The 27,565-nt window shown below is 43.1% G+C and overlaps 1 protein-coding gene across 14 annotated transcripts in view; it reads left to right on the top strand.

The window, feature by feature from the left end:
* The window catches only part of MADD (MAP kinase activating death domain), a 122,836-nt gene that overhangs the window by 84,601 nt on the left and 10,670 nt on the right, over positions 1 to 27,565 (top strand). For 10 of the 14 annotated variants that reach the window (XM_025216655.1, XM_025216667.1, XM_025216663.1 and 7 more), the window contains 11 exons: positions 706 to 864; positions 4,976 to 5,084; positions 5,642 to 5,704; positions 6,095 to 6,215; positions 9,411 to 9,516; positions 10,136 to 10,246; positions 11,834 to 11,941; positions 12,026 to 12,190; positions 13,553 to 13,625; positions 16,591 to 16,697; positions 25,329 to 25,398. In XM_025216655.1, coding sequence (XP_025072440.1) covers positions 706 to 864; positions 4,976 to 5,084; positions 5,642 to 5,704; positions 6,095 to 6,215; positions 9,411 to 9,516; positions 10,136 to 10,246; positions 11,834 to 11,941; positions 12,026 to 12,190; positions 13,553 to 13,625; positions 16,591 to 16,697; positions 25,329 to 25,398 — 1,192 coding nt within the window. The remainder of the gene's footprint in view (positions 1 to 705; positions 865 to 4,975; positions 5,085 to 5,641; positions 5,705 to 6,094; positions 6,216 to 9,410; positions 9,517 to 10,135; positions 10,247 to 11,833; positions 11,942 to 12,025; positions 12,191 to 13,552; positions 13,626 to 16,590; positions 16,698 to 25,328; positions 25,399 to 27,565) is intronic. The other 4 variants (XM_025216660.1, XM_025216662.1, XM_025216664.1 and 1 more) reach the window with 3 other exon arrangements.

Raw genomic sequence — 27,565 nt, 5'->3', positions numbered from 1 at the left:
CCCTGGGTGGGTGTTAGGTCCATATGTATTGCTTTTTGTTGTTGTGTGTTGATAAGTATCTATATTCCATTTGTGGGACATGTTATGAAAACTTTCTAAAGTTTCATTCTAGAGTTACATTTTCTGTGGCACACCTGCAGCTGTTTATATATGTATACATTTGCTGGTAATTTAAATGAGGGCCACAACATGGATAGATTTCTTTTTCCTTAAGAGAAAAGTGGCAAGGAATGTACTTGGTGAAAGGGATTGAGCCTTCCCTTAACTACATTTGTCTGACACTTACAGCCTGGCCCCAACACTGGAGAGAACTTTCTAACTTCCTTTTTCTGAAAAGCTTTGAGGTGAGATGTTTAGAGTCTGCATCCCTAACCCTCTTCACCTGGTTCCTGATCTGCAAGGCAGTGAGGTCTTTTGGGACAGGGATAGCATACAGTTAAGATTTTGTTGACCAAAAGGGTTTTTTAATTCATTTTACTTGTTGACATTACCTCTTTCTGTCATGTGGGATGTCACGGGAGGGTTTATCTTGCGGTAAGACAGAACAGATATGGCCTTGCACTGTGCTGCTGTTGGGAAGATGACGGGACCTTGGAGACGTAACCAGGTTTAGGGTGATGTTCTTGACACTTTTTCTTTCTACAATATCTCTTGTTAATGGAAATCAGGGAAAGCCAATCTAAATTCTTTTTTTTTTCTCTGCAGGTTAGTAACAGTTCTGGAGAGACATTAGGGGCAGACAGTGACTTGAGCAGCAATACTGGTGATGGTCTCGGTGGGGAAAATGGTGGAAACCTAACAGGATCACGGGGAACTGTGTCAGACAGCGAAATTGAGACAAATTCTGCTACTAGCTCCATCTTTGTAAGGACGTGCTGGATTGTCTTCTAGAGAGATCCTATAAATGAGTTGGGGGGGGGGGGGGGGGGGGGGGTGTGGCCAGAAAGGTGGTATTAGGGATTCTGTTTCCTATCACAGGGTTAATCGAGACTGAGAATTATGTGGCATTTGATACTGCAGGTACAAGCTTTATGCAGTTCCCTGAACATGCAGTATGTGTGTAGCCACTCCTCTTGTTTTCATACAATGGGCATTAATGATCTTTTCCCCGCTGGCAGTATGACTCTCAACCAAGCTAACATATAATCTCTCCTTTGTATGTATATTGTCCCTGATGGGAGTAAGTAGCATTACATAGCAAAAAGGAATTGATACCTTATTGTTGAAGCAGCTGCTCAATGTGGGCATATGGTGACCTATCTCTGTGTTTATCAGCTGTTCCATGGCTTTTAAAAACATTGTTCCAGTAATAACTGAGGCATCACTATGGTTTTTATTTAAATACCCTTTCCCAGTGAGCAGATCTGAACACTGTACTGAAATTGAAATGAACAATCACAATATTTTTTGTCTATTAAAATATATGCGCTTTGGGAATAACTGCATCCAGTAATGTAAACAGTTTTTTTTTCTTGGTGCAGATATTAACATGATCTATATAAATTGACTAAAATTATTCTCTCTAGTTAAATTAGTCCTCTCTCTCCAATTTTGAACATTTTTTCCTTTGTTGCTTGTTCCAGTGAGATCTCTGTTCTCTCTTTCTTACAGTCCATCATTACAGTGCAAAAATTCTAGAATTATTTATTTGGAATTATATGTAGTCATAAGATTTGTTCATATTATATTGTGGTTTTTGTTTTAAAAGTTCAGAGTCATAACTGACAATATTGTTAGTGGAGTACAAGCGTCTTACTAGATACCAAAGGGATCCGATTAGATTCATTTTGACTCAGTGCTTTATTAACCAAGTGGAAAGCAACTTGGGACAAAACACCTTAATGACATTTTGCTGATAGGGTTAAATAGGTAGACCTAGAGAACAGCTGTGGGGGTAGAAACTTAATATAAGGAGACCAAGTGGAATTAATAACATAGGTAAGTGATAGGATGGTCATCTTCAACAAATACATCTTAAGGCAAGTGAGGAAACATAAGCCAAAACCAGTCAGGAAGAAGGAAACGTTTGGAAAATAGTCCTGCTAGAAAGATCTAGAACTGATGGTGAATAACCATGCTATTTTATGGTATAATCTGACTGTGCTCTTTCTGGGACTACTCAGGCAGACAGAACACCTCAATCTGGGCGCTACAACACTATTAAAAATAAAAGACAGGAAAAACGGACTTGGGAGATTTTTCAAGATAAATATGTAAAGAAGGCACAATCTAATAGACCTGACCTCAGGACACTTGGATTCTAATTCTGTTTCTGTAAATTTCCTTGTTCTGTGATTTTGGGACAGGCTGATCCCTTCTCTGTTTACCCAATCTGTAAAATGGTGATAATATTCAGCTATTTCTCAAACAATGTGTGAAAATGAATATATAATTTCTGTCGAGATAAGAGGGCATCAAGTATTATGTGTATCCTACAGTCAAACCTAGCTAACAGGGTAAATATTGTTTGTATTCAGATAATAGTCACTTTTTAAGCCTGGAAGCGTGGAGAGCTGCCTCTAGCTGGTAAGTCTGGTGTGGGGGAAGGGGCATGGGGGTTGCAGATCACCCCCTCCTGCAGTGAGGGAGGGGGCAGGGGCATGCACTGCCCAGCTGGGGTGAGGTGGGGCGTGGGACAGAGGCATGGCTTTTCTGGGGGGGACGACTACTGCCACTGCAGGTGGGGGGAGGGGTGTGTGCCCCCCCCCAGATCTGTGTGGGGCGAGTGGGCAGCTGTGGGTTTGAGCTGAGTTCTTCTTGCTGGAGCTGGGCTATGGAGGGGGCTGCAGCCACCCCAAATTTCGCTGTAGCTCAGTGCTGCTGCCACGTGCCCGGTGCACCCCCAGCTCTTCCTGACTCAACCCCTACCTCCACCCATGCAGGACAGAGGCGTGGATCGTCCGGGTGGGGGGGTGGATACGGCTCCCTTGCAGTGCCACCATGCACCCGGCACAGCCCCTGCTCTTCCCAGTGCATGGGGGGAGGCAAGGGTTCAGCCAGGAAGAGCTGGGGCTGTGTCGGGAACATGGTGGTGGCACTGGGACAGAACTATGGCAAAATTTGGGGTGGCTGCAGCCCCCTCCATAGCCTCCTGCTCTGAGCCCAGCCTTCAGCAAAAAGAGCCTGGCTCCAGCCTGCAGCTGCAGCCCACCCACTTTTCTCATGCAGATTTGGGGACTACACCCCCCCCTTCCCTCCTGGGGTGCAAGCAGCGGTCGGAACTGCATCCCCTCCCCACGTGAGCTGTGCCTCCATCCTGCGCCTGACCTGTCCCAGCTGGGCAGCGCCTGCCCATGCCCTTGCCCCCTCCCCTTCCACCACAACAGACTTAAACCAGCTGGAGGCAGCTCTCCATGCTGTATCGGAAATCAGATCGGTATCGACTGATATGCCTCCTTAAAAATTGGATATTGGTATCAACCCCAAAAATCTTTATCTGTGCACCCCTACTCTTTGCAGGGCCTGTGTCTGTGATAAATCCTAACAAGAGAAACTTACTCTCTGTAAAGTCCTATCCAATACACAAAATACATTGAAAAACCTATGAAAAAAATATTTTTTTAAACTCTGATTTACAGGCATTTTAGGGAACACTTTTTATTGAATATTATTTCAAGATTTTGTTTTATTAAATTTTGCAGTATTATGGATGAGCATGAGGAAAGATTTCCTAATAGTGCTGCCAGTTGAATCCTAGAATCTCTGTTGTTTTAAAAAAAATAAATAAACAAAAGAGTGAAATCTTCCTATCTGCTGTCACTTTTTAGGATATAACTTGACTTCTACTGATATCTAAGGGTAACCTATACTGTGCTTGTTGTCCACTCTCTCTACTGGTCTTGAACAAATACATTTGAGTCTTCATCTCCATTTGCTTACCTAAATGTTCATAGAAGTGCTTCTTCTAACTAGCGGATCATTCTCAACTCTTCCTCTGTCAGCTGTCATCTGCCTTGGATGTCTCTAATCTTGGCATTATTCTTGATCATTTTCACCTTTTTGTACATTTTGGGCCTGTACATCTCCTTATTGTCCATATATGCCATTGTATTATTACATATCTTATCAGTCCTTGCCCACATATTATCTCTTTTTGTCTTGACTCCCTCTGCTATCATCTCTCTTGAGTCCCAGTTGTACAGACTTTGTGTGCATGAAGATGCTGAGTGTCTTTTTATATCTGCAGAGCATTTTGGCTATAGCATAGTCATGCTCAGGTGACTGTCAATGCTTATTTGTTTCATGGAATTTATTTGTGTTTAAAATGCTTTAACTAGCTTCTTATTAAGCTGGTCATTCTGTACTCCCCTTCTTACTTCCCCTTCTTCTAGCACTGACCACCTCTTTTTCTTCCTTCATACAATATTGTTTATGTTGATGTGAAAGCCTTTACTGATGCTTCTTTCATTTGGGACAACCTGGGCATGGATAAACATACATTTTTAAGTTGCTTTAAAATGGGAAAAGGAGCTGCTACTTTGGAGTGTGCAAAGAACTGCTGTTCTGATTTGTTAAGCCCAGGGACCTACCTAAATCACAATGGAAGTTCATGGTGCAGCAGTGCCTTTAATCTCACTCTTTTCCTTGCATGCCTGCTGCTCCCACCACTCAATGGCAGAGGCAAAAGCTGTGGCATTAATTTCCTCTTGGCCACTCAGCAGCGAGGAGTGGTTGTGCAGCAAAAAGCATGAGATTAAAGATGCCTTCCACATTGTGAACTTTGGCCATGATTTAGGTAGGCCCCTTGTTATGTCTGTATGATTCAGTAGCGATACAAAAGTAGGTTGTAAGCTTGAATTTGGAGTGTCTTTGCTATGCTTGTATTGCCAATGAGTCCCAAAGAGGTAAGAGCATTGTAATAGGAAAGAGTCTGTCTGAAAGAAGGTTTACAAGTCCAAAATGTTTTTTGATGGCTTATACTGTAAGGGGCAGTTGTGCCTGACTGTCAAATTGTGTCTCTCCTCCAATTCTTCAGGGTAAATCTCAGAGTTTAAAGTCGAATCTGAAGGATAAAAAGGGCAGCACGCCAGGCAGAGCTCCAGAGGATGCAAGCCAGAGGGTTTATCTCTATGAAGGGCTTCTGGGTAAGTTAATATTCTGGGAGCTGTGAAACTGATATTTGGAGGAGTTGCACAGGCTTGGGCTTGTTCATTCTAATAAACAGCTCCCATAGATTTTATTCTTCAGGGAACATTGCTTTCTAGACTGGAGAATTCAGAATTCAGACTGGAGGGCAACTTGGGTGGTTCAAGAGGAAGTGGAGGATTGTCCGGAGAAAAATGAGTAAGGGAGGATTAATGAGAGATTATAGTTTGCATAAAATAAATCGTGTCCAAGTCCCATGTTGGTCCTGAATCTGAATTTATGTTGCAGTCCTGAAAAGAGAAATTGCTGAGATGGATAATAGCTGCGAGCTAAAATGTATTGACGTTTCCTGCAGATAGTTCTGCCTGGAATGGACAGCAACTAGACTTGAAGACCCATTGGTTTTTTGCTGAATGTGTCCTTGGATAACAAGCATGTCTGTCTTTGAACTTGTTTAATGTGAATTTACCATTAATCAACAGCTCTTCCTCTTCACCTATTTTTCATCCTTCCTCTTTCTTTGCTGCCATGTTCCTCCCTGCTTGGAATTGTGCAGGAAGGGATAAAGGATCTGTCTGGGACCAATTAGAGGATGCTGCAATGGAAACCTTCTCTCTAAGTAAAAATTTCTTCTTTCTGCCTCTGTGTCTGCTGCAGTATTGCTCAATAGGCTGTGTTCATCATGGTTTGTTCTTTTCTGTGTGTGATGCACGATCCCCTTTTGGGCAGTAGGAAGACATATACACTCAGTGGACGTTTTTGGGGCAGGTCTCAATCTGAGGTTTGGGGAAGGTGCAGTGAATGTGTCATGAAGTAGGGTAGGAGAGTGTTCTTCCTTTCCCTCTCCCCCTCTTTCTCCCTCTTGTGATCTTGTTTGTAATTTTCTGCTGTGAGATTATTTTCGTGTGTGTGTTGGCCGGGGGCATCTTCAGATGGGAGAAAAAGAAGCTTATCCTGTAGTGTCCGCTTACAGTGCAAGCTTAGAATTTTTCAACTTGCTATTGCCCAGGTAAAGAGCGCTCAACTCTGTGGGACCAGATGCAGTTCTGGGAAGATGCTTTTCTGGATGCTGTGATGCTAGAGAGAGAAGGAATGGGAATGGACCAGGGACCTCAGGAGATGATTGACAGGTAAACTAGCATGAGGTCTTAGACCATGTTTATTTCTATCCTTGTTTCACAAGAAGATGAAGCAGTCCTAGGATTTTGTTTTGGTTTTGTTTTGTTCTTGCATCATTTATCTTGCATGGACCTCACTATTTTCTCTTGGATATATGCCTCTTCGTGTATTTAAGATCAGGACAAAAGTTTCTTTAATGTTAAGGATGGTGTAATGATTCTGGGGAAATAAGAAATGGGTAGAAATGTGCAACCAGAATACCATATTTACTCACATACTACATGCACTTCTTTTCTAAAAAAAACAGCCTTCCAGAATTGGGGTGCACGTCTTAAGTAGGGAAGCTGATTTTCTTCACCAGAACTTCTCTGCATGAAGGCATAGAAAGATTAAGACACTGTGCTACAAGATGGTTGCCAACTTCTGTCTCCCTTCCAGGAAGAGCAGGGGAGGGGGGCAGGTGGGTGTGCAGTCCAATGTTAATCTTTTCACAGCCACTCTCAAACAAGAAGGATAATAAGGATTTGGGGGATATATAGCACTAAGGTGGCATCATGAAAGACAACTTGCAGAGCCACAAGTGTATTTTTTATACATTCTGCTTTCCAAAAATAAGGTGCATGCTTTGTGTGGGGGTATGTATGTGAGTTAATATGGTAACTTTGCATGAAATGTACTGTGTCAATAATGAAGTAAAGGTGCTGGGAAGAGATGCTGATAGGCTGGAGTACAAGATAGCCTTGGCTATCATTTTTGAGCATCCAGAAAGTGCTAAGTAATTTGCAGATGGTATAAAAACTAACAAAAAAAACCCAACCATTGGGAGTATTTCAACTAAAACCTGGAAGGAAACCACTCTTTAGAATTATTTTTCTGAGTCGGGGCTAGAAGGCATCCCTGTATCGACATATAACATGGAGAAGACTCTGCCCAGGCCAGGGATGTCTTTCCCACTTCATTTCCTCTCAGATCAAATTATTTCTGATTTAATACTGATCCATGGTAGACTTTTTTAAAGTTCCTCATGCCTTATACTCCTGAGTTGAATTTTCAAAAGTAGTGGGGGCTCTTAAGTATGTAAGCTTCATTGAAAATCAGTGAGACTTAAGGGCTAGGGACAGACATTACACACAAACCAGTTTAAGTGATCAGAAACTGGTTTAAACTTGTAACAGAACAGATGTTCAGTGCACATAAACTGGTTTGGAAATGGCTGAAACTGGTTTGAGATAAACCTCGTTGAATGTTGTATCAGACTTGACTGATTCGGCTCAAACTGGGTTATGGATTGTCTGCCCCAGATCCCTTGCTAGTTTAAGATGAACCAGACACCCCCAGCATCCTGCCATGCTCTGTGGGCTGGGCAGACTCTCTGTTCCACAGCAGAGCTGGCCCCTCCCCTCTGCTCCCTGGCTAGAGCTCTAGCAGAGACTTGCAGGCACAGCAAGGTCTGGCTGGCTTCCTCCTGCTCTACCCCACCGCCCCCCCCTTGCTGCTTGCTGTTCAAGCAGGAAATCCCCACCCCCTTCCTCCCTCCTTTCTCCCACAGCACGGACCCCAGCCCCATGGACCCTAGGCATGTGTTATGCTAGCTAATGCAGATGTGTGTGTGTGTGTGTCTCCATTTTCACTGGGACAGGCAGACAGAACAGTGACTGCTTAGGGCTGTTTGGAGCTAATCAACAGGTCAGCTGGTAAACTGAGCTGTTGATTAGCTCCAAAGAGTAAGCTAAGCTAAGCTAAGCTCTGGTAAGAAGAGTTTGAAGTAATGGAGAGAGACTACTGTTTTGCTTATCAGGTGATAAACACTGTTATCAGCCCCCTGTCAGTTTGCTACAGACAGTATAAAGAAGCAGGGAGGGAGATTGTAAAGCTCCGTATCATCAACAGATGCATGCACTGCACCCCCCACCGGCCCCAGAGTGCTAGCAGGGGGATGGGGGCTGGCAACACTCCCATCCTTTGAGCAGCGAGTGGGGAAAAGCCTGGGATGGTGCAGGCAGACCTCCCTAATCAAAACATCTTGCCAGGGCCTGACCATGTCCCCCACTCAACTTGGCCCTGTTCAAGGGAAAGGAGGGCTGCTCTAGCTCTCCCCGGCTTCTAGCCTAAGCTGAGACTTCTAGTCTGAGCCTGTGCCTGAATTTCCTTAGTCCAGAGAGAATGTCTGTCTGATTACAAACCGGTTCAGCCTAGCCAGGGTAGACTATGCTGCAAAGATTGAATCAATTCAGGCTCAAGCTTTTTTTAATATCTGTCCCTAACTAAGAGGCCTAAGTACATTTTGAAAGTCAGACTTAGGCTTCTTAGTACCAGAAAAAGGCTTTGGTCACTAAAATAAACCCTAAGGAGACTTCAGGTATGTAAGTCCCAAACTGCAGTCCAAAAATCCCTGTTTAGTAGACACTTAATCCTGTAGATATTGCAGTTTGCTAGATGCCTTCCTTTTATTGACCTGGTCTCAAGAGAGTGCATTATTCACTGAGCCATAGAATAGTTTGTCTGGAGCTCCCTCCTGGTGAACCTGGGTTACTAGCCAGCAAAAAATGTAAGTCCCATGGGACCAGAAAGAGGAAAAAGTAAGAAACAGGACATTGTAGCCTAGTGTTTACAGCACTTGGTTAAGACAGAGGAGCCATATGTGTTCCTGTCTCTGTTCTCAGGATTCTTTCTTTCTTTTTTTTTTAACTAGTGGTTGTTTTAATGTAAAGTGTGTTACCAGCCCAGGACTCGGGGATCATTCCTCACCCTCTGCTGAATGCCCTAACTGTGCAAGAGTGAAGAGAGCCTCAGGCTCAGCGCCACCATTTCTTCCTGCATAGGCTTGATTCTGCTATAGAGCAAGGGAAACAATTTTTGAAAGGAGCAGGGGTTGCTACTGTATAGAGAGAGGCTGCTACATAAAGGCAGCCCTGTGATGGCTTCAAGCGATTGCAGATTTTGCAAGTCTTCAGCTGGGGAAGAGAGGAAACGGATGATCCTTTGTGGACTACTCTGTTGGGCTTAGCAGGAAAATGGATTGTTAGCCTCAGTTAGTGACTGGAGCACCTTGCCCAGTAACAGTTCTTACTAGGAAGTGCCTATTTCCTGTAATGTCTTGATTTCTTTCCTTCTGTCTACTGTGAACAGTATGTTGTTCTTTTACACTGTTAAAATGAATCAGAGGAAAGGCATCTATAACTCTTTCACATCTGCTTCTTGTATAGGTATCTTTCTTTGGGAGACCATGACAGAAAACGTTTAGAGGATGATGAAGACCGTTTACTGGCTACACTACTACACAATATGATTGCTTACATGCTTATGATGAAGGTGAAGCTCCATTTGCTGGGATCTTTTCCATATTAGCACCAGATTTTTATTTGCCCACTTACACAAAGGTGGGGCTTATGCAATTTCATCCCAGCCTGCAGGAATTTGGTTTGGTTTCATGCACGCTTTGGCAGTTAATGAAAATCAGAGGGCCGTAAATGCTGTATAACAGCGCAGGTGTATCTTTGGTATTTATGGATTTTGTGATGCATGTTACTTTTGGAAATAGCAGTACAGCATGTGTTTTTCACAGAACATCCTTCAGGCCATTTTCAACAAAATATTTCTATACTAAATGCAGTTGAGTAGCAGTGCTGTCTTTTTAGTGATATTATTTACCCAAAAATGTGAAAAAAATTTGCATCTCTCTTCATGCCATCCAGTCTTGTGGTTTCTTTTTACTTGTATTACTTGCCTGTATCTCCTTGAGTTTTGGAAGAGACCTTCTCTGTTTCAACAGCTTTTTACTCATCTTTTGCCTGAAGATTCATTGGCTGAAAGCAAAGCAGATAGTGATTAAGCAAATTATTTTTTATCCTCTCCTGCACTGTAGCCAAAATAATTAGATTATTGTTTGCTTGTGATTGGGAAATAACTTTGTCCTGCATTTACCTTCTAGGTGAACAAGAATGACATTAGGAAGAAGGTTCGCCGTTTGATGGGAAAATCGCATATTGGATTGGTGCACAGTCAGCAAGTAAATGAGGTGCTAGACAAGCTAACCAACCTAGTGAGTAAAGAAAAACTGGAGGACATATAATCTCTAGCCTATTTAGGGAGGGCAGATAACAGGGGAAGTTTATTCCATGGGCTTTAGAGGTGTTGAGTCCCTGTGCTTACTTGACTGGAATATTGCCAATTAAAATGCCCTTTATCTTTTTGAGAAAATACATTTTATATGACAAGGAAGTTATTACAAAGCATCCTGTACCACTAGTATAATGGCCTTATTGAAAGTCTGTTAACTGTGCTGTGCTACTATGTTACCCCAGTACCAGTGAAATTGTATGATGATTCAAATTGAAGAGCAGTGTGAAATCATGTACAGGCAGTCCCCGGCAGGTAACAGGCATTGTAAACCAATAATTTTGTCTTCTGAGGAAAGCTTGAAGAACAAGAGCAAAATGGTATTGGGAGGGTAGGGAGACGAAAAGAAAAATACCTGGATATTGCAAAATGATGAATGCTATTGCTGGAGTGGGAGAGGATTGCTGAATGTCTGGTTTGTTTACTGCAGAATTGCCACAGGCAATTGCAGTAGGCCCCAATTGCAAAATTGTGGTAGGCCCTAATTTGAGATGAATGGGGCAGGTTATGTTTCTGACCTGCCATTTCCCTTTGACATTTCTGCATCCTTTAGTGTTGTCCCTAAGCCACCACCACTAATGCCCTTTCAACAGTGGGCCTTGTTCAGAAGTGACTATGGATATATCAGGCCAGTCACTGGCTCCTGTTGGTCTCTTGATGGTGACAGTTTTTTTTTTACTACTATTCACTCTTGTTTTTGGCATCCCTTGTATTGGGACACTTGAGGAAGGTTGCTCCTCCTCTAAAATCAAAAGCTGTCATGGCAGCCCAAGCTTATGTTTTCAGAAATTTGGGGTAGAGCTGCATATGGGGGTCAGGGAATCTAGAAATAGCATCATCACTTAGCTGCCTTACCTTGTGGATCACAAGGAAGCACTGTGCAGACCAGCAGCTGGAAGCCACTGGCTGATATTGTACCTTCTGTAGGTGTGACAGTGCTGTATGTGTGCTTTGCTTAGCAATTGTTAGGTTCTTTATTTGAATGAAATCAAATAAAGATGAACTTCTGACAGTGAGCTCTATGGGACTCTTTGGAGAGTTTATCTTCATTGTAAAGTGAATTCAAATTATAACTTGCTTTGTCCCTAACTTGAGCCCTTTCACTGTACAAAAACCTTTGATTATGGCTCATTAGGGAGTATAGACTGAAGCTGACAAGTTGTACTAACTAGCTACTAGCACAACCATTCTATAGTTTGGATGCTAGCTAGTTCTGCTCAAATGCTGCTAGTCTTCCACATTCAGCTGTGTGCCAAAAAGTATGAACTAGTCTTCCCTCAATTAACTGTGAAAGACCTTACAGGGCAACTGAGCTTGTTCTGGTGCAAAGAACCATATGGTATTACCCCAGACATCTTAGTTCTGCACACACATGAGTGTGGTGTCAGTACACACAATAGTACATCTTTTTCCATAGCAAAGATACAGCAAATGTAACTGCTAGATATTTTATAAAATTGGAGAAATTAAAGATAGAAGTTGATCGTTAACTGCACATTTCCCTCTTTAGAGTGTTCGAGAGCTTGCTGTCCGACCCAGCGGCAGTCGACACATCAAGAAGCAGACATTTGTAGTGCATGCTGGAACAGATACGACAGGAGACATCTTCTTCATGGAGGTAGGGACAAGACTGAACAGTGTAGCATTGCTAACTACATATAAGTGGTCTGAGGATTCCCTTCTAAGACTCTCTATTCCACAGGTGTGTGATGATTGCATTGTGCTGAGAAGTAACATTGGCACCGTGTATGAACGGTGGTGGTATGAGAAACTCATCAACATGACGTACTGTCCCAAAACAAAAGTGCTGTGCCTGTGGAGGAGGAATGGCCAGGAGACGCAACTGAATAAATTCTACACCAAGAAGGTTTGTTCAGCTACTGAGAGAAATAAGTCCTTGGTATTTCATGGGGTTACATGCCCTATTTTTTAATCACAGTATTAGGATTTCCTTTTGGTAATGATTACTGAACCGCAGTGGCTGTTTAGCAGCACTGTTGCCTGATTTTGGCAATAATGATTCACACTGCTTGCGCTATACTATTTACTGCCTGTTCTGAGATGACAGTATTTTATAAGCGTGTGTGTGTGTGTTTACTTAATCTTTTTGTACTTGGAAGTACAGACAGTATCTAATAGCTAGCTCTGTTCTGCTCAGCTGGGGAGGTCTTCTCTTTATTAAAGCATGGATGAGCTAATACAGTTGAGGAACATATTTACTCTGATATATTATGGATAAGCAGCACAAAGCATAGAGATGTGACCTGGTAATAAGAGTTTGTTGCCACACTGGATCTGCCATGAAAGAGAGAGCAAATAAAAGAGAACCTATGGAAAGGTCATATTTTGGGGGGGGGTTAGGGGTTGGCCCCGTGTGTTTGGACTTGTAGATTCCATGTTGTCTATATTGCCTTTAACTTGAAAGCCCTTATCTTTGCCTTGTGCTGATTTTTAGATCAAGATAAATAAGTGAAACTTGCTAGGAAAAAAAAATTTAAAAATAACTTGTTCCCGAATAACAGGATGCTAAAGCTGCATAACTACACGCAAACTGTTGAAGCTTTATTGCTAATTTTCTTTATAACATCCTCAAAATGCATACATTTTATTGAATAATTAAAACTTATTCTTTACATGAAACAAGGTCAGAACCCAGGAAGGACATGGGGTACCTGGGAGCAGAGGACAGTGTAATGATTTAGGAAACTCATTTACATATCTGGAATCTTGTATAGTCATTTGGTTATAAGTTTATAGTTGATAAGTATCCTTGAAGTGGTAGAGGCAATACAGGGGGAATGTGGACAGGTGTGGCATTAATGAAGTGTTTATACCTCATGGGAGGAGACTTTGTATACATATGACCAAGTTCTTTTAAGGGGCTGTGGTTGCTGGAGGGAGAGATGGGGAGCAGAATGGGATGGCTTTGAGGCCCAGTCTATTCTAAGAAATTCACTAAATTTGCTTAGATTTCTTCTGTGTAAATGTCTTCTGGTCAGCAGCAGCCTATGCCACCTAGCTGTGATGGAACTTCTTCCCAACTCAATCTGCAAATTTAACATAAATGCCACGTAGCAGCTATGCCATAGCTCAGCTTTCCCTAGACAGTGTGCTGCACCAGACAGGACTATGCTTTCCATGGAGTCTTGCTGCTCTGTACTTTTAATAATACACTGTCTCTGATGTCAGGGGCAAAAACACATTATCTAACTTCTTTTATGTGTTACAGTGTCGAGAATTGTACTACTGTGTAAAAGACAGTATGGAGCGAGCAGCAGCAAGACAGCAAAGCATTAAACCAGGTAAAAGGTGGTGGCCTTTTGGCAGGGGTGGATGGGACATGGCATATAATTTGTGATCTCCCAACCTTCTTATTAATTGTGTGAATGCATTGCCTTTTAGTAATTTTAAGTGCTGCTGTTCCTTTTCTCACTGCATAGATGTCACATTTCTTATTTTTACCTGGCCTGCACTGCTCATATCTCCAAACAAACACTATACACTTGTAAAGTCCAAGCATCACTCTTCTGTGCAACTTATTCATCAGGAAAATGGTACAGTAATTCCAAGCAAATACCACCAAGCTCAGCCTGCCTTTCTCTTCATGCTTCACTGCTTTTATGCTCTTCCTTTCAGGACCTGTCTGCCAGGGAGAGCTTGGATGTAGTTTAATAGGCTATTCCTATCTTCTTTATGTTCATGATGGAGCAATGAATTCCGTTGTTCCATCGAATCAGCAGTGATTAACCTGCAGGTCTTTGCAGAACGCCAACAATTAGAACTCATTTTCATAAGAAAAGTGTATACTGGAATATATATTAAACCAAAAAAGCTTCTCTTATTCCAGAGCAGGAGGTGAACACTGAGGAGTTATATTTGTGTTACTGAAAAGAATGTCCCAGGTTCTAGTTGCAATACTAGTTACTCCCTGCAGTTTTACATCTACAAACTGACTGGAAATGGTGAGGTTGCACAGCTATAATTAGGTTCAGAATCTGGCGCTTGTTAACTGATGATGATGTGGCTCCCAGGAGAATTCAGTGGTTTCGGTATCCCTGCATGATCTCAGTTCTCATAAAAAGTTGGCTTCTGATAGCTGTCTGTCTGCTGTACAGCGTTTCTTTTTGGGCATGAAATCCTACATGTTTGTACGCTATCTATCCTGCCTTATTTACAAGCAGTGCACTAGTGGCTTCTTGTGCTGGTAGTAGCTACACTAGGTCCTGCTTTTATTTTTATGAGATCACTAGTGCCATGGACTGTAAAAAGATCCAGGACTCTCAGCAGTGTGTGCTTTTTTTGAGCCTGTTGTTTTCTTCTCTAGACTTTTAGCTTTCTCTTTTATAGAGTTACATTTCCAGTTATGTTTGCAGAGAAAACATAACACTTTGAGATGGGAACTGAATGTAAATGATGCAACAATATCTGCCCAAGTCTGTACAAAGTAACTCTGAGAGCTATAAACTATTTCATCAGTCTAAATGGAACATAAGCGCAGCCCAGGTATTGATGACTTAGATTTCAACATTGTTATATATTTCACTCTGATCAAAACATGTAAGAACAGACTGATAATCGTATGAAGATCTGCAATTGACTTGTGGTGAATGCTACTTTATTTTAGTGCCCAGAGTGAGTGATGTTTGACAAGTGCCCCTTTTTCCCCCAAAAGGCCACTGAGAAGGATTGGAGCCCTGGTGTCACCTGAGTTTGCCATGCAGCCCAGCAGGGCAGCCAAGCCTCCATCCCAACAAGAGCACTTCACTAGTACATGTGGAGCTTCACAGTTTTCTGTCTGGCTCTAATAGATGTTGTTCCTCCCCCTGCTGGAGTCTGTCTGCAGTCAGGTGGCATCACTGCATCCTTTACATTGTTCACATTTTTAAGATCTTCTTCTGATACATAGATTCTGAAATCAGAACCTGGCCCTGGGAGCCATGCTACAGCCATGTTTCTATTTTGTCTGTTCCTTAATTCAGCCATGCCCATGCATTTACCTTAATCCTACTGGTGGAAGCCAAAAGTGAGATACCCAGGAGAACGTTTGGTATCATATTCAGTATATCACCATTACTGAGAATGAATTGTTTCTCATTTTAGCATCTTAAGTAGCTGAAGTTCAGCTTGTCAGTGGGGCTGAGGAGAGCACCCACTTTCTCTATCCCGTGTTGGACCTGCCTTATTTTTAAAATTGTTTCAACTACTATAGCATGTTTTTTTTTCCATTTTAGACTTTGTCAGATATCTTTGGAAACTGTTTTAAGACTTGGACAGTAAGGTACCATTGAAGATGCATTTCAGAGTCATTTAGCATCCTGACCTGAGCACATTAGAGATGCTATTGAAGTGACAGAAACAATTTTTAAGTCCATTGCTGAAAACAATTTCCTAGCTGGCCTTTTTGAAAGAAAGGAAACAAACTTTTTTTTTTTGCTTCACAAGTGTTTAAGAGTGTTTGGATTTGATTTTCACCCTGTGGTGACACTATGTGGAGATTGGTGAGATCTCCCCTCAGTTCCTCTGGCAAGAGTATTCATTTTTAATAGAGAGGGATTGTCATATCCTCATTCCCAACCTCCAAACCTGGAGGAATGGGGGACAACTATTTGCCCATCCTCTGTCCTTTGACTTATCTAATGAGGGTGTCCCTGTCAGGGAGTAGAGCTGCCACTAGTCGAGCTCTCTGGGTCACAGGCTAGCAAACAGTCTCATCATATATAAAGGTGTCAGTCTCAAGAAAGGCAAGAAATGGATTGGTTTGGATTAGGTGATGCTGTGTTATGTTCATCCAAATTTGCAGAAGGGTTAAGGCTTCAGGATCCATTTTTTAAATTTGCTCCATTTTAACTCGGCTTCTGTTAAGGCTAATGCTGTGTAGGGCATTATGACCCTGCACTTCCCTCTCCCCAGTGTTTTATCATGGAAAAAAAAGTTGTTTCCTGAGAAAAGCTGTCTTAATATGTGGCCGTGAGAAATGCATGTAGTGAGCAGTTCTGTTAATTTCTCTTGCTTGTAATAGTGTTTTACAAATACCAGGATGCAGTTTTTTTTAATGCACTTGTATGCTCAGAAGTCTATCATTGATGGACTCTAATCAAGTACTCATATACTGTTCATGTCAAAGAAGTAACAGTACACTTTTGCTGTGTGTTAAGTAGTTTTTTTCTTTCATTGGGCAATTGGTAGAAAGTATTGTGCGTTTCTCTTGGTGCCAAACACTGTTTAATTTGATGCCTTTCTGCCTTTTCTTCTCTTACCATATTGCAGGCCCTGAATTGGGTGGTGAATTTCCAGTGCAGGATATGAAGACTGGGGAAGGAGGGCTTCTCCAGGTCACATTGGAAGGAATTAACTTGAAGTTTATGCACAGTCAGGTAGGAGGGAAATCTTTAACAAGAATATGTGAGCATGAAGCTTTTTGCACTATGTGTTTCCTTTGATTGTGTTTCCTCTTCCCTGCACAAGCAAAAGAATACTTTTGTGCATTATGTTTAATTCTTATTTAAAAAATTGGGGTAGAGCCTGTGGACCCAGGCATGGAAATAAAATAAGGGAATGGCTCTTGCTGTCCTTTTGAAGATTAGGAATAAAATACATATTTCTTTTTTCCCACCAAATGGCAGTCCCTGTGGGCATACAGGAAACACAAACAGAATTGTGTGTCACTTTCTTTCTTTCTCTGGATGTTGTTTCTTTTGCCTCCTTTAGCCCTTGTTTTTCTTTTGCTGTGTGTTCATGTTTGTTTTGCATACGTTGTTAGAGGTGTGCTGTGCTGGACAGTAGAATCATGTGTTAAGGAAGATTGGGTGCGTGTGTTTGTGTGAGAAAGAGAAAAGCTTTTGTCAGTCAGTTTTGTGGAGTGTTTTTTTTTTTTAACCTTTTCCTCAACTAGATCTTCCTCTACTGTTTATCCGTAAACGCTTTGTTCTTCTTTGAGTATGTGTCAGTGGCGATCATGCTGTAGGTGCACATGTGCCTCATGTACACAAGCTCAGAATATCTTTGGTTACCTGAACTTACACCTGTGCTTGGTGCTGTCACACGCTTGTGTGTGGGCGGGCATAAATGCGACACTCTCAGATTTTACTGCGCCTGGTAGCCAGATGGAACCTGGGCTGGGTGTGACCCACTTTGGTGTTCTGATCAATTTTTGTAAAGAAAGGAATATTCTTTACTTGTATAGTTACAGTTCTGACCTTACTTTATTTTGAATGTCCAGTATAAAAATGGACTGCAGGGGAAGACCGACCTGTACAACAGGATTGAAGTCACACGAGCATTGGAAAGGGCAGGTTTTAAGCCCTCAAATTTAATCCTGTTTTTCATGCAACAGTTTGTTCCTTATGGGTGTAACATCTTTTCTGTCTTGGTGAAGGACGCATCCAAAATAAGAGCTCTTTTTATTGCTCCTCCTCATCCTGAACCCAGAAGTTAAGTGTTTTGAGTCTCACAGCCCTCCTTGGAGCAATCCATGAAAAGTGACTCAGGACCCTGCAAAAGGAAGTGATGTCCAAATAGAAACCAAGGAGGCTGTCCCTGTGCAAATGTCCTGTTGGTCAGGTATGCGTGCAGCTCCCTGGAGATTGAAAGGTTCAAGGAAGTGGCCAAGTCTGCACCAATAGAGGGGGCTTCTGCACAACAGGTATCTTTTCCTCATGGAAGGTTTCAGTGGTGGCATCCTCTGCATTGACCTGGCAAAGAGACCTCGAACCCTTCTATGATGGACCAATGTATTGGTAAGCGCAGGTCCAAGAGATATTGCATCAGTCCTGGGAGGATGACCCTGAATCCAGTGGCAAGCCATTAATAGCCTCAAGCTTGAAGGGTGATAGGAAAACACTAGTGGTTATAGAAAACCAAGGAAATGGTGTTACCAGTGCTGACATCAAGACTGAAAGGGGGCTTGGCACTAACTTATACATTGACCAAAGAGCCCCCCTTGGTGTAGATGTTTGTCCTTGAGGATATGCTTTTCCTTCTTCCTTCTGGTACTGTTAGGATCACTGGAATGTGCTCCCAATTGGCTGAGCAGCAGGGGCAGGAGATTGCTCCCTGCTGCCAGGGTGGGCTTCACCACCAGAGCCCGGGTGGGGACAATGTCCCCCTGCTCCGGCGCCAGGGAGCTCCCAGACCTAGCTCTGGGATCATGGGGCCGGATCTGGGAAATCCTTATCTCCCAGCCTAAGTTCCATGGTTGCAGGGCCTGAGCTAGGAGATCCTTCTCTCCTAGCACCAGCTCTGCAGTTGCAGGGATGGCCCCATGAGATTCTTCTCTGCCAGTGCCAGCTCCATGACCACAGAGCCTTGCGACCATGGAGCTGGCACTGGGAGATGAGGATTTTCCAGCCTGGGTCCCATGACCCTGGGACTCAAGCTGGGAGATAAGGATTTCCCAGCCTCGACCCCACCCCAACGACTATGGGGCTGCCACTGGGAGATGAGGATCTCCCAGTGCCAGCCCCGTGACCACAGAACTGGCGCTGGCAGAAAAGGATCTCCCCACCTGGGCCCTTGCGGAGCCCTCCCAGTGGCTGGGAGTTCCCTATTGCTGGGGCAGGGTTGTCCCTGTTTGAGCTTCAGTGGTGGAACCCGCCCTGGCAGCAGGCTGCTTCTGGGAGCAGGGACCAGGGAGCAATGTTCCAGTCTCCGCCAGGAGACGGCTGTCTCCTGGGCTAGCACCCAGGGCAAGCCTAGAGCACCCCCTGGCTGCTGCAGGGGCCCATTGCAGGGCTGCAAGGCAGCAGGAGCAGCCTGCTGCTAGGAGCAGAAAATCTGCTCTTGCATCCCTGCACATGTAGTCAACTGCCCTGGAGAGTTTACGCTTGAGTAGTTTACTGAAGAGCAAACTGCTCCCACATTATTTGCAGGTGTAGATGTGCCCGCTGTTGATAGAGAAGGTCCCCTGTCCAGAACCATGCAGATGGGCAGAACAGGTCGAGGAGATGCTTCTCCCTCTAAAGAAGTTCTAAGCCTTCTCCTGCAGATGGGGCTTATGCCCCAGGTCCGACATAAGTTATGAGCAACTTCTGAGTATTCCAGGAAATTGAGTATAGGATTATGGGTACATGGGATGTTGAAACATCTATAATCCAGGAAAGTATGCATAAATAAGTATACATAAATGGATACAAGGAAAAACTTCTTCACAGTTCATGTGACCAGACTCTGGATGGAATAGACTCCCAGCAGGGGTGGTGCAGGCACCTACCCTGGAGATCTTTAAAAGGAGACTGGACATGCACCTTGCTGGGGTTATTTGACTCTAGCAGTCTTTCCTGCCCAGAGCAGGGTGGCTGGACCCGATGATCTCACGAGGTCCCTTCTATCCCTAAACTTCTGTGAATCTGTGAACTTCTGTGAATAGTTTTGTCAAACTGAACTCCTCAGTACTCATGAGAATTGCCATCTCAATCAACAAGGGTGCATTATATTCTATGAAGAACATTTGATATACCCAGACCTTTCTCTGTTTTCCCCAAAGTAGAGGAAAGGCATTGAGTCCCTCCTACATTAAAGCAGTTTTGCATGTGCCTTAACCTATGTACTTGTTTCAGCAGTTCAGGAGAAGATCAGAATTGAGAGGGGCCCCACCAGTCAGCAACTTCAAGTGACTAGACCTTTTTGGCAAAAGAGCCTTTCCTTTTAAGCCTCCCTATAGTTTGTATTGTGAATTATTCAGCTTTATTTGAGAGATGCAATTTTTGGATGAGGAGAGGTTGACTCCATTCCTGTTCAGGCTCCTGTAGTGGTGCAGAGAATAACTTGAGGGTATTTTTAGAGAAGGACAGATAGTCAAGGCAGTATTTCAGCAACAGTAGATAAATTCTCCACCACTGTCTGGTCCCTGGCTACATCTGTCTTGATGTGCCAGACTTGCTGATTTCAGGTACCTGGCATCCTTAGAGTTCCATGCAGTCGTTGAAGATCTGCTGCTTGATGGTATGGACTTGTTGAGTGTCAGAACTTATGAGGTGCTCAATTCCCAAAAGAGCTGCAGGTTAAATCTTGGAGAGTCTAACCCCTGACTACGTCAGCCCCCTGAAAGGCAAAGAACATCTCCATGCTCGCATGCTGGCCAGCTGGAGTACCTTTCTAGGAAATAGCTCCTTTATTCTAGTGACCCCCTTCTCCTCTTTTTATTGATTTCTCTAAGTTTTACAAGGGGAGAGGTGTAACACAACCAGGATCCCATGGCCAACCTTTGGAGACTGCCTTGCTTCTTTTCTTTAGGCTTAGCAGAGATTTCAGCCAGTGAGTGGATGCTAGATGTCACCTACAGTTTCCTCTTCCATTGCCTTTTGTTACTTACTCCCTATCCAGCCCCCTACCTGCTGTCTTCAGTGACCCTTCCAGCAAAAGCATGTTACAGAAGGAGTAGTTTTATTGCTGTGCTTCAGTGCCGTGAAAACATTGTTTGTGGGTACAGAGACAACCATTTCTACTACTGTTATTTCCTCATTCCAAATAAGAAAGGGAGCCCTTATTTTATCTAAGATATGAGACTAAACAAATACCTATATTGGCTACTCTCATCCCATCTTTACAGGTTTAGGAATGATTTATAGTTTGCAGAATTTAAGTCCACGTTTCCATCCACCCAGCTCATAAGAGGTATCTCAGATTCATGCAGGGTTAAACTATTATGAGAACAAACTACTGCCCTTTTGGGTTGTTGGGAGTGCTGGGAGCCTTTAAGTGCCTCATCTCTTGGCAACATATGCAAGGAAGAAAGGTACTCACATCTACTCTTGACTGGCTGCGGGCTGTACTTTTTTGTTGTAAGAATACCCCAGCAGGGTTGATGGCCTGGCTTTAATGCCATCTCATGGCCTTGTGGTATTGACTTGGTGTTTGTACTGCAGCAGTGTCCAGAAAGGAAGTATCCTTTGATAACCCATAACCAGAGCATTAGTAATTGACTCCTCCAAGATGGAATAGGGTGCCCACCTGAACAATCTAGGATCATCATCAGACTATGGACACGAGGCTCCACATAAATGTTTTGGTAGTCTGAGCCGTCAGGCTGGCATGTACAGTGTTCTTCCCATGCCTGTGGCACTGAGCAATTCAGATGCTAACAAGCAACGTGTTGACAATATATTGTATAAGCAAACAAAGGAGTTTTTATTTCAACTCCCACCACACACTCTTCTAGGAAGGCAATCAGACTGGAAATGGAGCAGCCTACATAAATGTTATCGTGATAACTTTGTACCTTTCAGGAACTCTCAGTGATTTAACTGATTTTCTGAGCTAACAATCAGTCACAAACCATGAGTTTGGTATTCCCCCAGTAGGGGAATCCAACAAAGGGAATGTTCATTACCAGGAATAATAGAAAGTGACTCAGATTTTATTGCAGAAGCCTGAGATCCCTACTGGATACCTTCTTGTTGCAGTGGAGTCAAATTATTTTATGCCTTGCCTCTAATCCTTGGGTTGATGGCCAAAGCTAGACAAGAATGAGACAGGCTCATCTTCAGAGCATGCTACTAGTTGAGACACTTCTGGCTGATGAACTTGCTGCAGATATCCAAACAACCCCTGAATTAAGCTTCCATATTCTGGCTGGACCTGTTTTCACAGATTCAAAGACCAGTATTTTGTCTAGACCTTGCACCACTGCATCTGATTAGGGTTGACCCTGGCTAGGTGAGTACTATGAAAAAGGTCAGTTCTTGACACCTTTAAGAGATCTTGGCCCAAAATAGGAAGCTGTCCAAAGGAGGAAAAAATTACTCTGCCAAGTGCCTGAAGTTCTTGATATCGAAGCTGGATCAGTTATGTATTTGAAACACTCTGTCCTTCAGTTTGATCAAATTAAATGGGCCAGTGTTATGATGTATAACTCTCCCATGCAGTTGCATTCCCGTTTTCCGTATTGTTCTGTCTGTCAGTATTGAAGTTTCTTCAGGACCTGATGCATGCTTACCTACCAGTCACAGAACTTACTGCATTATAGGACTTCAATGTCAGCTTTCTGAAGCTTACAGATCCTCCACCTTTTGAGCACTGTACACCATGCACAAGCTCACCCTTAAAAGTTTCTGCTTGCTATTACCTTGGCCTGGAGAGTGAGTAAGCTTCAGGTATTCAGGTGGGAAACCCCTCTGTACCTCATTCCACAAAGACAAAGTGATATTGAGACCTCATGCAAAGTCCCAGCCCAAAATCGTGTTCAAATTCCACTTACAGTAATCAATCAACTTACCTCAGTTCTTCCCTAAACTACATGAGGAGAAGAAACTGTACACTAAACATATCCCATAGTCTTCAATGCTATATCAGTAGGCTGATTCTTTCATGTTGTCACCATATCCATTCTTTGGTGATTCGTGGCCTCCCTTAAAGGCCAAGCTGTTTCATCACTATGTAATCATGTGACTGTGCTATTGGGAGGCAAATGTACTTCCCCTCTGCTCATCAAGGTGTAGTCCATCAATTGTAAGCAGCATCCTCTGCCTAGTTCTGAAGTGTTTCAGGACTTCAAATCTGTGAAGCCACTATGTGCATCAGTCCACTCTAGGTTGTGAGTGCTATGCTTGGTTGTTAAATGTGATGCCAGATTTGGGAGAGCAGTGCTCCAATATCTCTTTTATTGGTGCTGCTGATACTTATTCCCACCATCTTGAAGATGATACTTCTTGCTTGCCATGTGCGGTGGGATCCAGGCTGATTCATACTCAAAGAGCAGTTACTTGCTCTACAGTAACTGCTTTTTGAGATGTTATAGTCCATATGGATCCCATAATCCACCCTTCATCTCCTAATACACGCTGTGAATTACAGTGGAACTGAGGGAGGGCTATAGCCACTCCAGCCTTAATGCTATTGCTTTGGATTCGGATTCCGAGGGGGCCCGGGGTGCATGCACGTCCCCCCGAGACGATGCCATTCAGAAGATTCTGAGCTCTTGTATATGAGGCATGTTGTAACAATTGGGGCCCAGCAGGCCTACCAAGATTGAGTAGAACCATGGGAACCTGGATAGGAGTTTTAATACAGCACAGCAGGCGCATGTGCACCTATAATGGGATCCGTACTGACTACAACATCTTGAAGAGCCACAGTTACTGTAGGGTAAGTAACCATTCTTTCCTTTATGCCCTCAGTTGGTTTCTGAGTGAGAGGAGAGGAACTATCCCCCTTGCTATCCCAAATGGTATTAGGAAATCTAGAGAGGCAGTGCCCACCAAACTTGTGTAAATCTGTTTTCTGAAAATCAGCAGCTATGTAGAACTAGGGCAGATTACTGTCATAAGAGTTTAAAGTGGTTTATTTATCCCTGGTTTAGTTTCGGTTTTAAATATTTTACATTTCTAAAAATGGAAAGTCTATATATAACCCCATTTATTGTGGATACTAGTGTGTATTTGAACAGGTCAAGTCCCTCTAGAGTGATTTGAACAGGTCAAGTCCCTCTGGAGTTGTGACTTGCTTTTTTATAGAGCCTTGCCATTCTGATTTCTGGGCTGCCAGATAAGTAATATATCTCATAGATCTGAGCCTTTCCATTGAACTTCTGAATGAAAAGCTTTTTTGCATAGTCTGAACCTGTATAGCAAATACTACTGCAGTCCCTGGAAATTATTTGGATTAACAGATGGATAAATACCCCTTTGCATAGCTTTTTTCCTCTTCTCTGCAACCCTCCAAAAAGAGAAAATGCATGAGGTGAAAATTTTGATGACTAAAATATCTTGGGATCATTTCTACAGCTTCTCTACTAAAGAAAATATTATTTGTACTTTAAAATTAGCCTGTCCAATTTACTCTAAAGGTTTTATTAGTCCATTTACTGAAGGCAGGTGTAGTAAGACTGTTTCAAAAACTAGATTGTTTAGCTGGCATGATCTCACTTTTGCAACAGGACTTTCTCTTGCCATTCTTGGGTTTTGGGATTAAATGAAAGCAGTGTTATTAGTTACGAATTGAAGGCAAGCATCCAAATTTCTTTTGCATTCCTTATGTTCCTAGTAGATGTTATTTCCTGCCCATCCCTTCCCCATCCAGCAAATGATATTCTAAATCTGCTCTTGAGATTATGGCTTTATAAATTCAGAGCAACTGGAAAGGTCACTGTAGTCGGTTGCAATGCAGTCTTGCAAATATATCTTTATTGAGTGTTTGAAAGAGACTTGCCCACACTTTCTAAGTAAATTTTGCCATTCTTTATATCTCATTCCTGAAAAAAAAAATCTAAGCATAGAACTGATTCCTGATGACCTGCCTATAGCTTCTCCTTAACTCCACAAGCTGCTTCTTGCCTTGCAAGGACTAACTGTAGTTATGGCTTTCCAGGATGATTTTCCAGGATCTTCACTTGAGCGCACATGCTGCTCATCATATTTTACAAAGTCTATAGCTAATTCTAAGTTGGCAATGCAATTGTTGGGGAAGGATAATTCCCTTTAGCCCATAAAATTTAACTCCTGGATAATGTGGGAGGAGCAGTATAAGGGTGGGAATCACACTCCTCTTACCTGCCCTCTGTGCTGGAGGAGGATGCATGGAGGGGCAGACTCCAACTGGGATGGAACAGGTGCCATGTTATACCAAATTTGGGAGCCAGCTGTTTCTTGTCCCTCTTTGTATTGCATTTCAGGTGTGTTGGGGTTTTTTATTTCTTGCTATAACTCAGTTGAGTGCCTGAAGGGGTAGCAATGTTGGATATGTCAGAGTTACTAACTCCTTCGTTTCTCTTCCATGCTTTCTCCTCCTGCAAGGAGCGGAAGGTACTTCATCTTCTGCTGTCTTTGCTTCTTAGCACTTTTAAGTTTTGTTAATTTCTAGCATTGTGGCAAATTTGTCTTTTTTTATCTTTGTTCTCCTTTTATTAATATATTATGCTGTAAATGGATTGGTAGAATGTGCCAGAACACTTCAAGTTATATCTGCTGTGATAGTGTTTCTTTTTGGGGGGTTTTTGTTTGTTTTTTTTTAATAAAAAGACTCTCCTCAGTGACTAATCGTGTGTTTGGTTTTTTCCCCCCTGTTTTTTATAGGTTTTCATAGAGCTGAATCACATTAAAAAGTGCAATACTGTGCGAGGAGTCTTTGTCCTGGAGGAATTTGGTAATTACATTATTTTGATATTAGGTCTGTACTCGCATGGCAGTAACTCAAATTTCCAGTCCTCAGTCTCAGCGTTGTATGTTCATTAGATAATAGGAAGCTTCAGAGATGGGGAAGAAAAATAGTTTTGCACCTAAGAGGTTGTCTGACTAACTGGGAGGTTGGGTGACTTGACACATTGAGAATGATTTTGCAAATTTTCATAATCAATGCTAGTGGCCTAGATGCATCAGCAGCAGGCTACAGGAGATGGTTTGAATCTTGTGCAGCATAGATATTAGTAATGAATCATGGAAGGAGGAGATTCTTAGGAATTACTTCTTCAACAAGCTCCTTCATTGCTTTAGAAATTGTGGTCAAAAGCAACAGAGTTCTGTGACACAGGCCTGCCCTGCTTTAGTTTAAGGGGAATTGCTCATATTTATGAAATCTTCCTCTCTTCTCCGCACATCTTTTTTTTTTTTTTTTTTTTTTTTGGAACAGAGGAAGTATTTATGGAGCGTGTGTCTGGACTACAGTTTAGTTAGCAGTTTTTGTTTTTAGGGCATGACTGCATGGGGAGGAATGGAGATGTGAAGGCTGAGTGAACTGGAGAATTTTTGCCATTTGGCTAGGGATTGCCATTTTGTTTATTCTGGAGCTCCAGACTGCGCCTAGAAGTGTCCTAATGTCACTGTGATTTGTAATACTGTATTTATTTAAATATAAGACAAGGTTTTTTCCCCCCAATCAGCATTGTGAAAAAAGCCTTTCGTTTTATATTTGCATACAAGTAAACATCCCTCATTAAGTATATTGCCTGTCATTAAACTGCTGTCAGAAGCGGCATGTGCTCAGTAATGGAAACCAGCTACATAGTTGATTAAATGTTAGCCCACCCTGAGCATGGTTGTAAAATACATGGCTAATATTGGGCAAACATGCTGAAGGGAATCAATAATAAAGCTAAGTTAGTGCAGCCTATCTGAATAAGATATAGTGCCCGTTATACTCGGTCCCCCTTAGCACTGACTCTTTTTTGAACTCATGGTGAACCACTACTTTGAATACATTTCAGCTTCCTCTTTACTCCCACAGCTGAGCAACACCTTTCTTTCCCTTTTCTAATTATTTCTGTTTCTTCACCAGCCTTAAATGTTTAACAAACATCACAAAACATCTATGTAGATGAGAGGCGCTATCACCCCCTCTCTCAGCCTGTCGCATGTGATTGGTATAGCTTCACCCATCATGAGGTGGTGCCAGAGCAGGTGACTCTGTACCTCATCTGCATATACATTTTTGGAGGATCTCATGACTTATGAAAAAAAACACCCGGTTCCAGTAGTGAGTGGGGGGCACATGGATCCTTTATGGGGGGTATATGGAGTACACACATACTGAGCAGTGCTGAGCTTTGGGGTCACCCTCTATTGAAATGCTGCTGATTCTGGTGGGGGCCAAGCCCAATGAACTATGATAAATCATGAGCCTTTGAGCTTCGGACAAATATCATGAATAGTTTATACCAGGCTTGTCCAACATACGGCCCGCCAAGCCATTTTCTGTGGCCCATGGTGCTGCAATGGGAAGCAAAGGTAAATGCAGTTTACTTTCGTTCCCACCCCTTGTTCCTCCTCCAGCCCTTCAGCAGCTTCCTAATGGCTGTTGAAGGGCTAGGGAAGGGAAAGGTTCCCACACGCACCGTATCAGCTTGACGTTGCCAATGCGGTGTGTGTGGGAAGAGGAGTAGCCATGTACCGCTCGGGACAGGATGAGCCCAGCCAGAGCAGCAGGGTCTCAGCTGCACTTTCCCCCTACCTGCACTGGTCAGTCCCGAGTGGCACATGGCTCTGCCGCTGCTTCTGCTGGCTGGTGCCGACCCAGGTGGGTCTGTCCCATCTGGAGCAGCATGAAGCGGAAGCCGGGTTCCCATGTGCTGCTGGGGATGAGAGGAGTTGGGACTCACCGGTGCAGGCAGGGGGGAAAATGCAGCTCAGCTCCTGCTGCTCTGGCTGGGCTCGTCCCGTCCCGAGCGGCACACGGCTCTGCCGCTGCTTCTACTGGCCGGTGCAGACCCAGCCGGGCTCCTCCCATCCCCAGTAGCTCATGGTAAGCTGGCTTCAGCTACATGCTGCTCCAGATGGGACAGACCCAGCTGGGTCAGCACCGGCCTGGAAAAGTGGCA

This window comes from Alligator sinensis, unplaced genomic scaffold, assembly GCF_000455745.1.
Source record: "Alligator sinensis unplaced genomic scaffold, ASM45574v1 scaffold686_1, whole genome shotgun sequence".
Classification (NCBI taxonomy): domain Eukaryota; kingdom Metazoa; phylum Chordata; order Crocodylia; family Alligatoridae; genus Alligator; species Alligator sinensis.
This window is presented reverse-complemented; position numbering and strand designations above follow the sequence as displayed.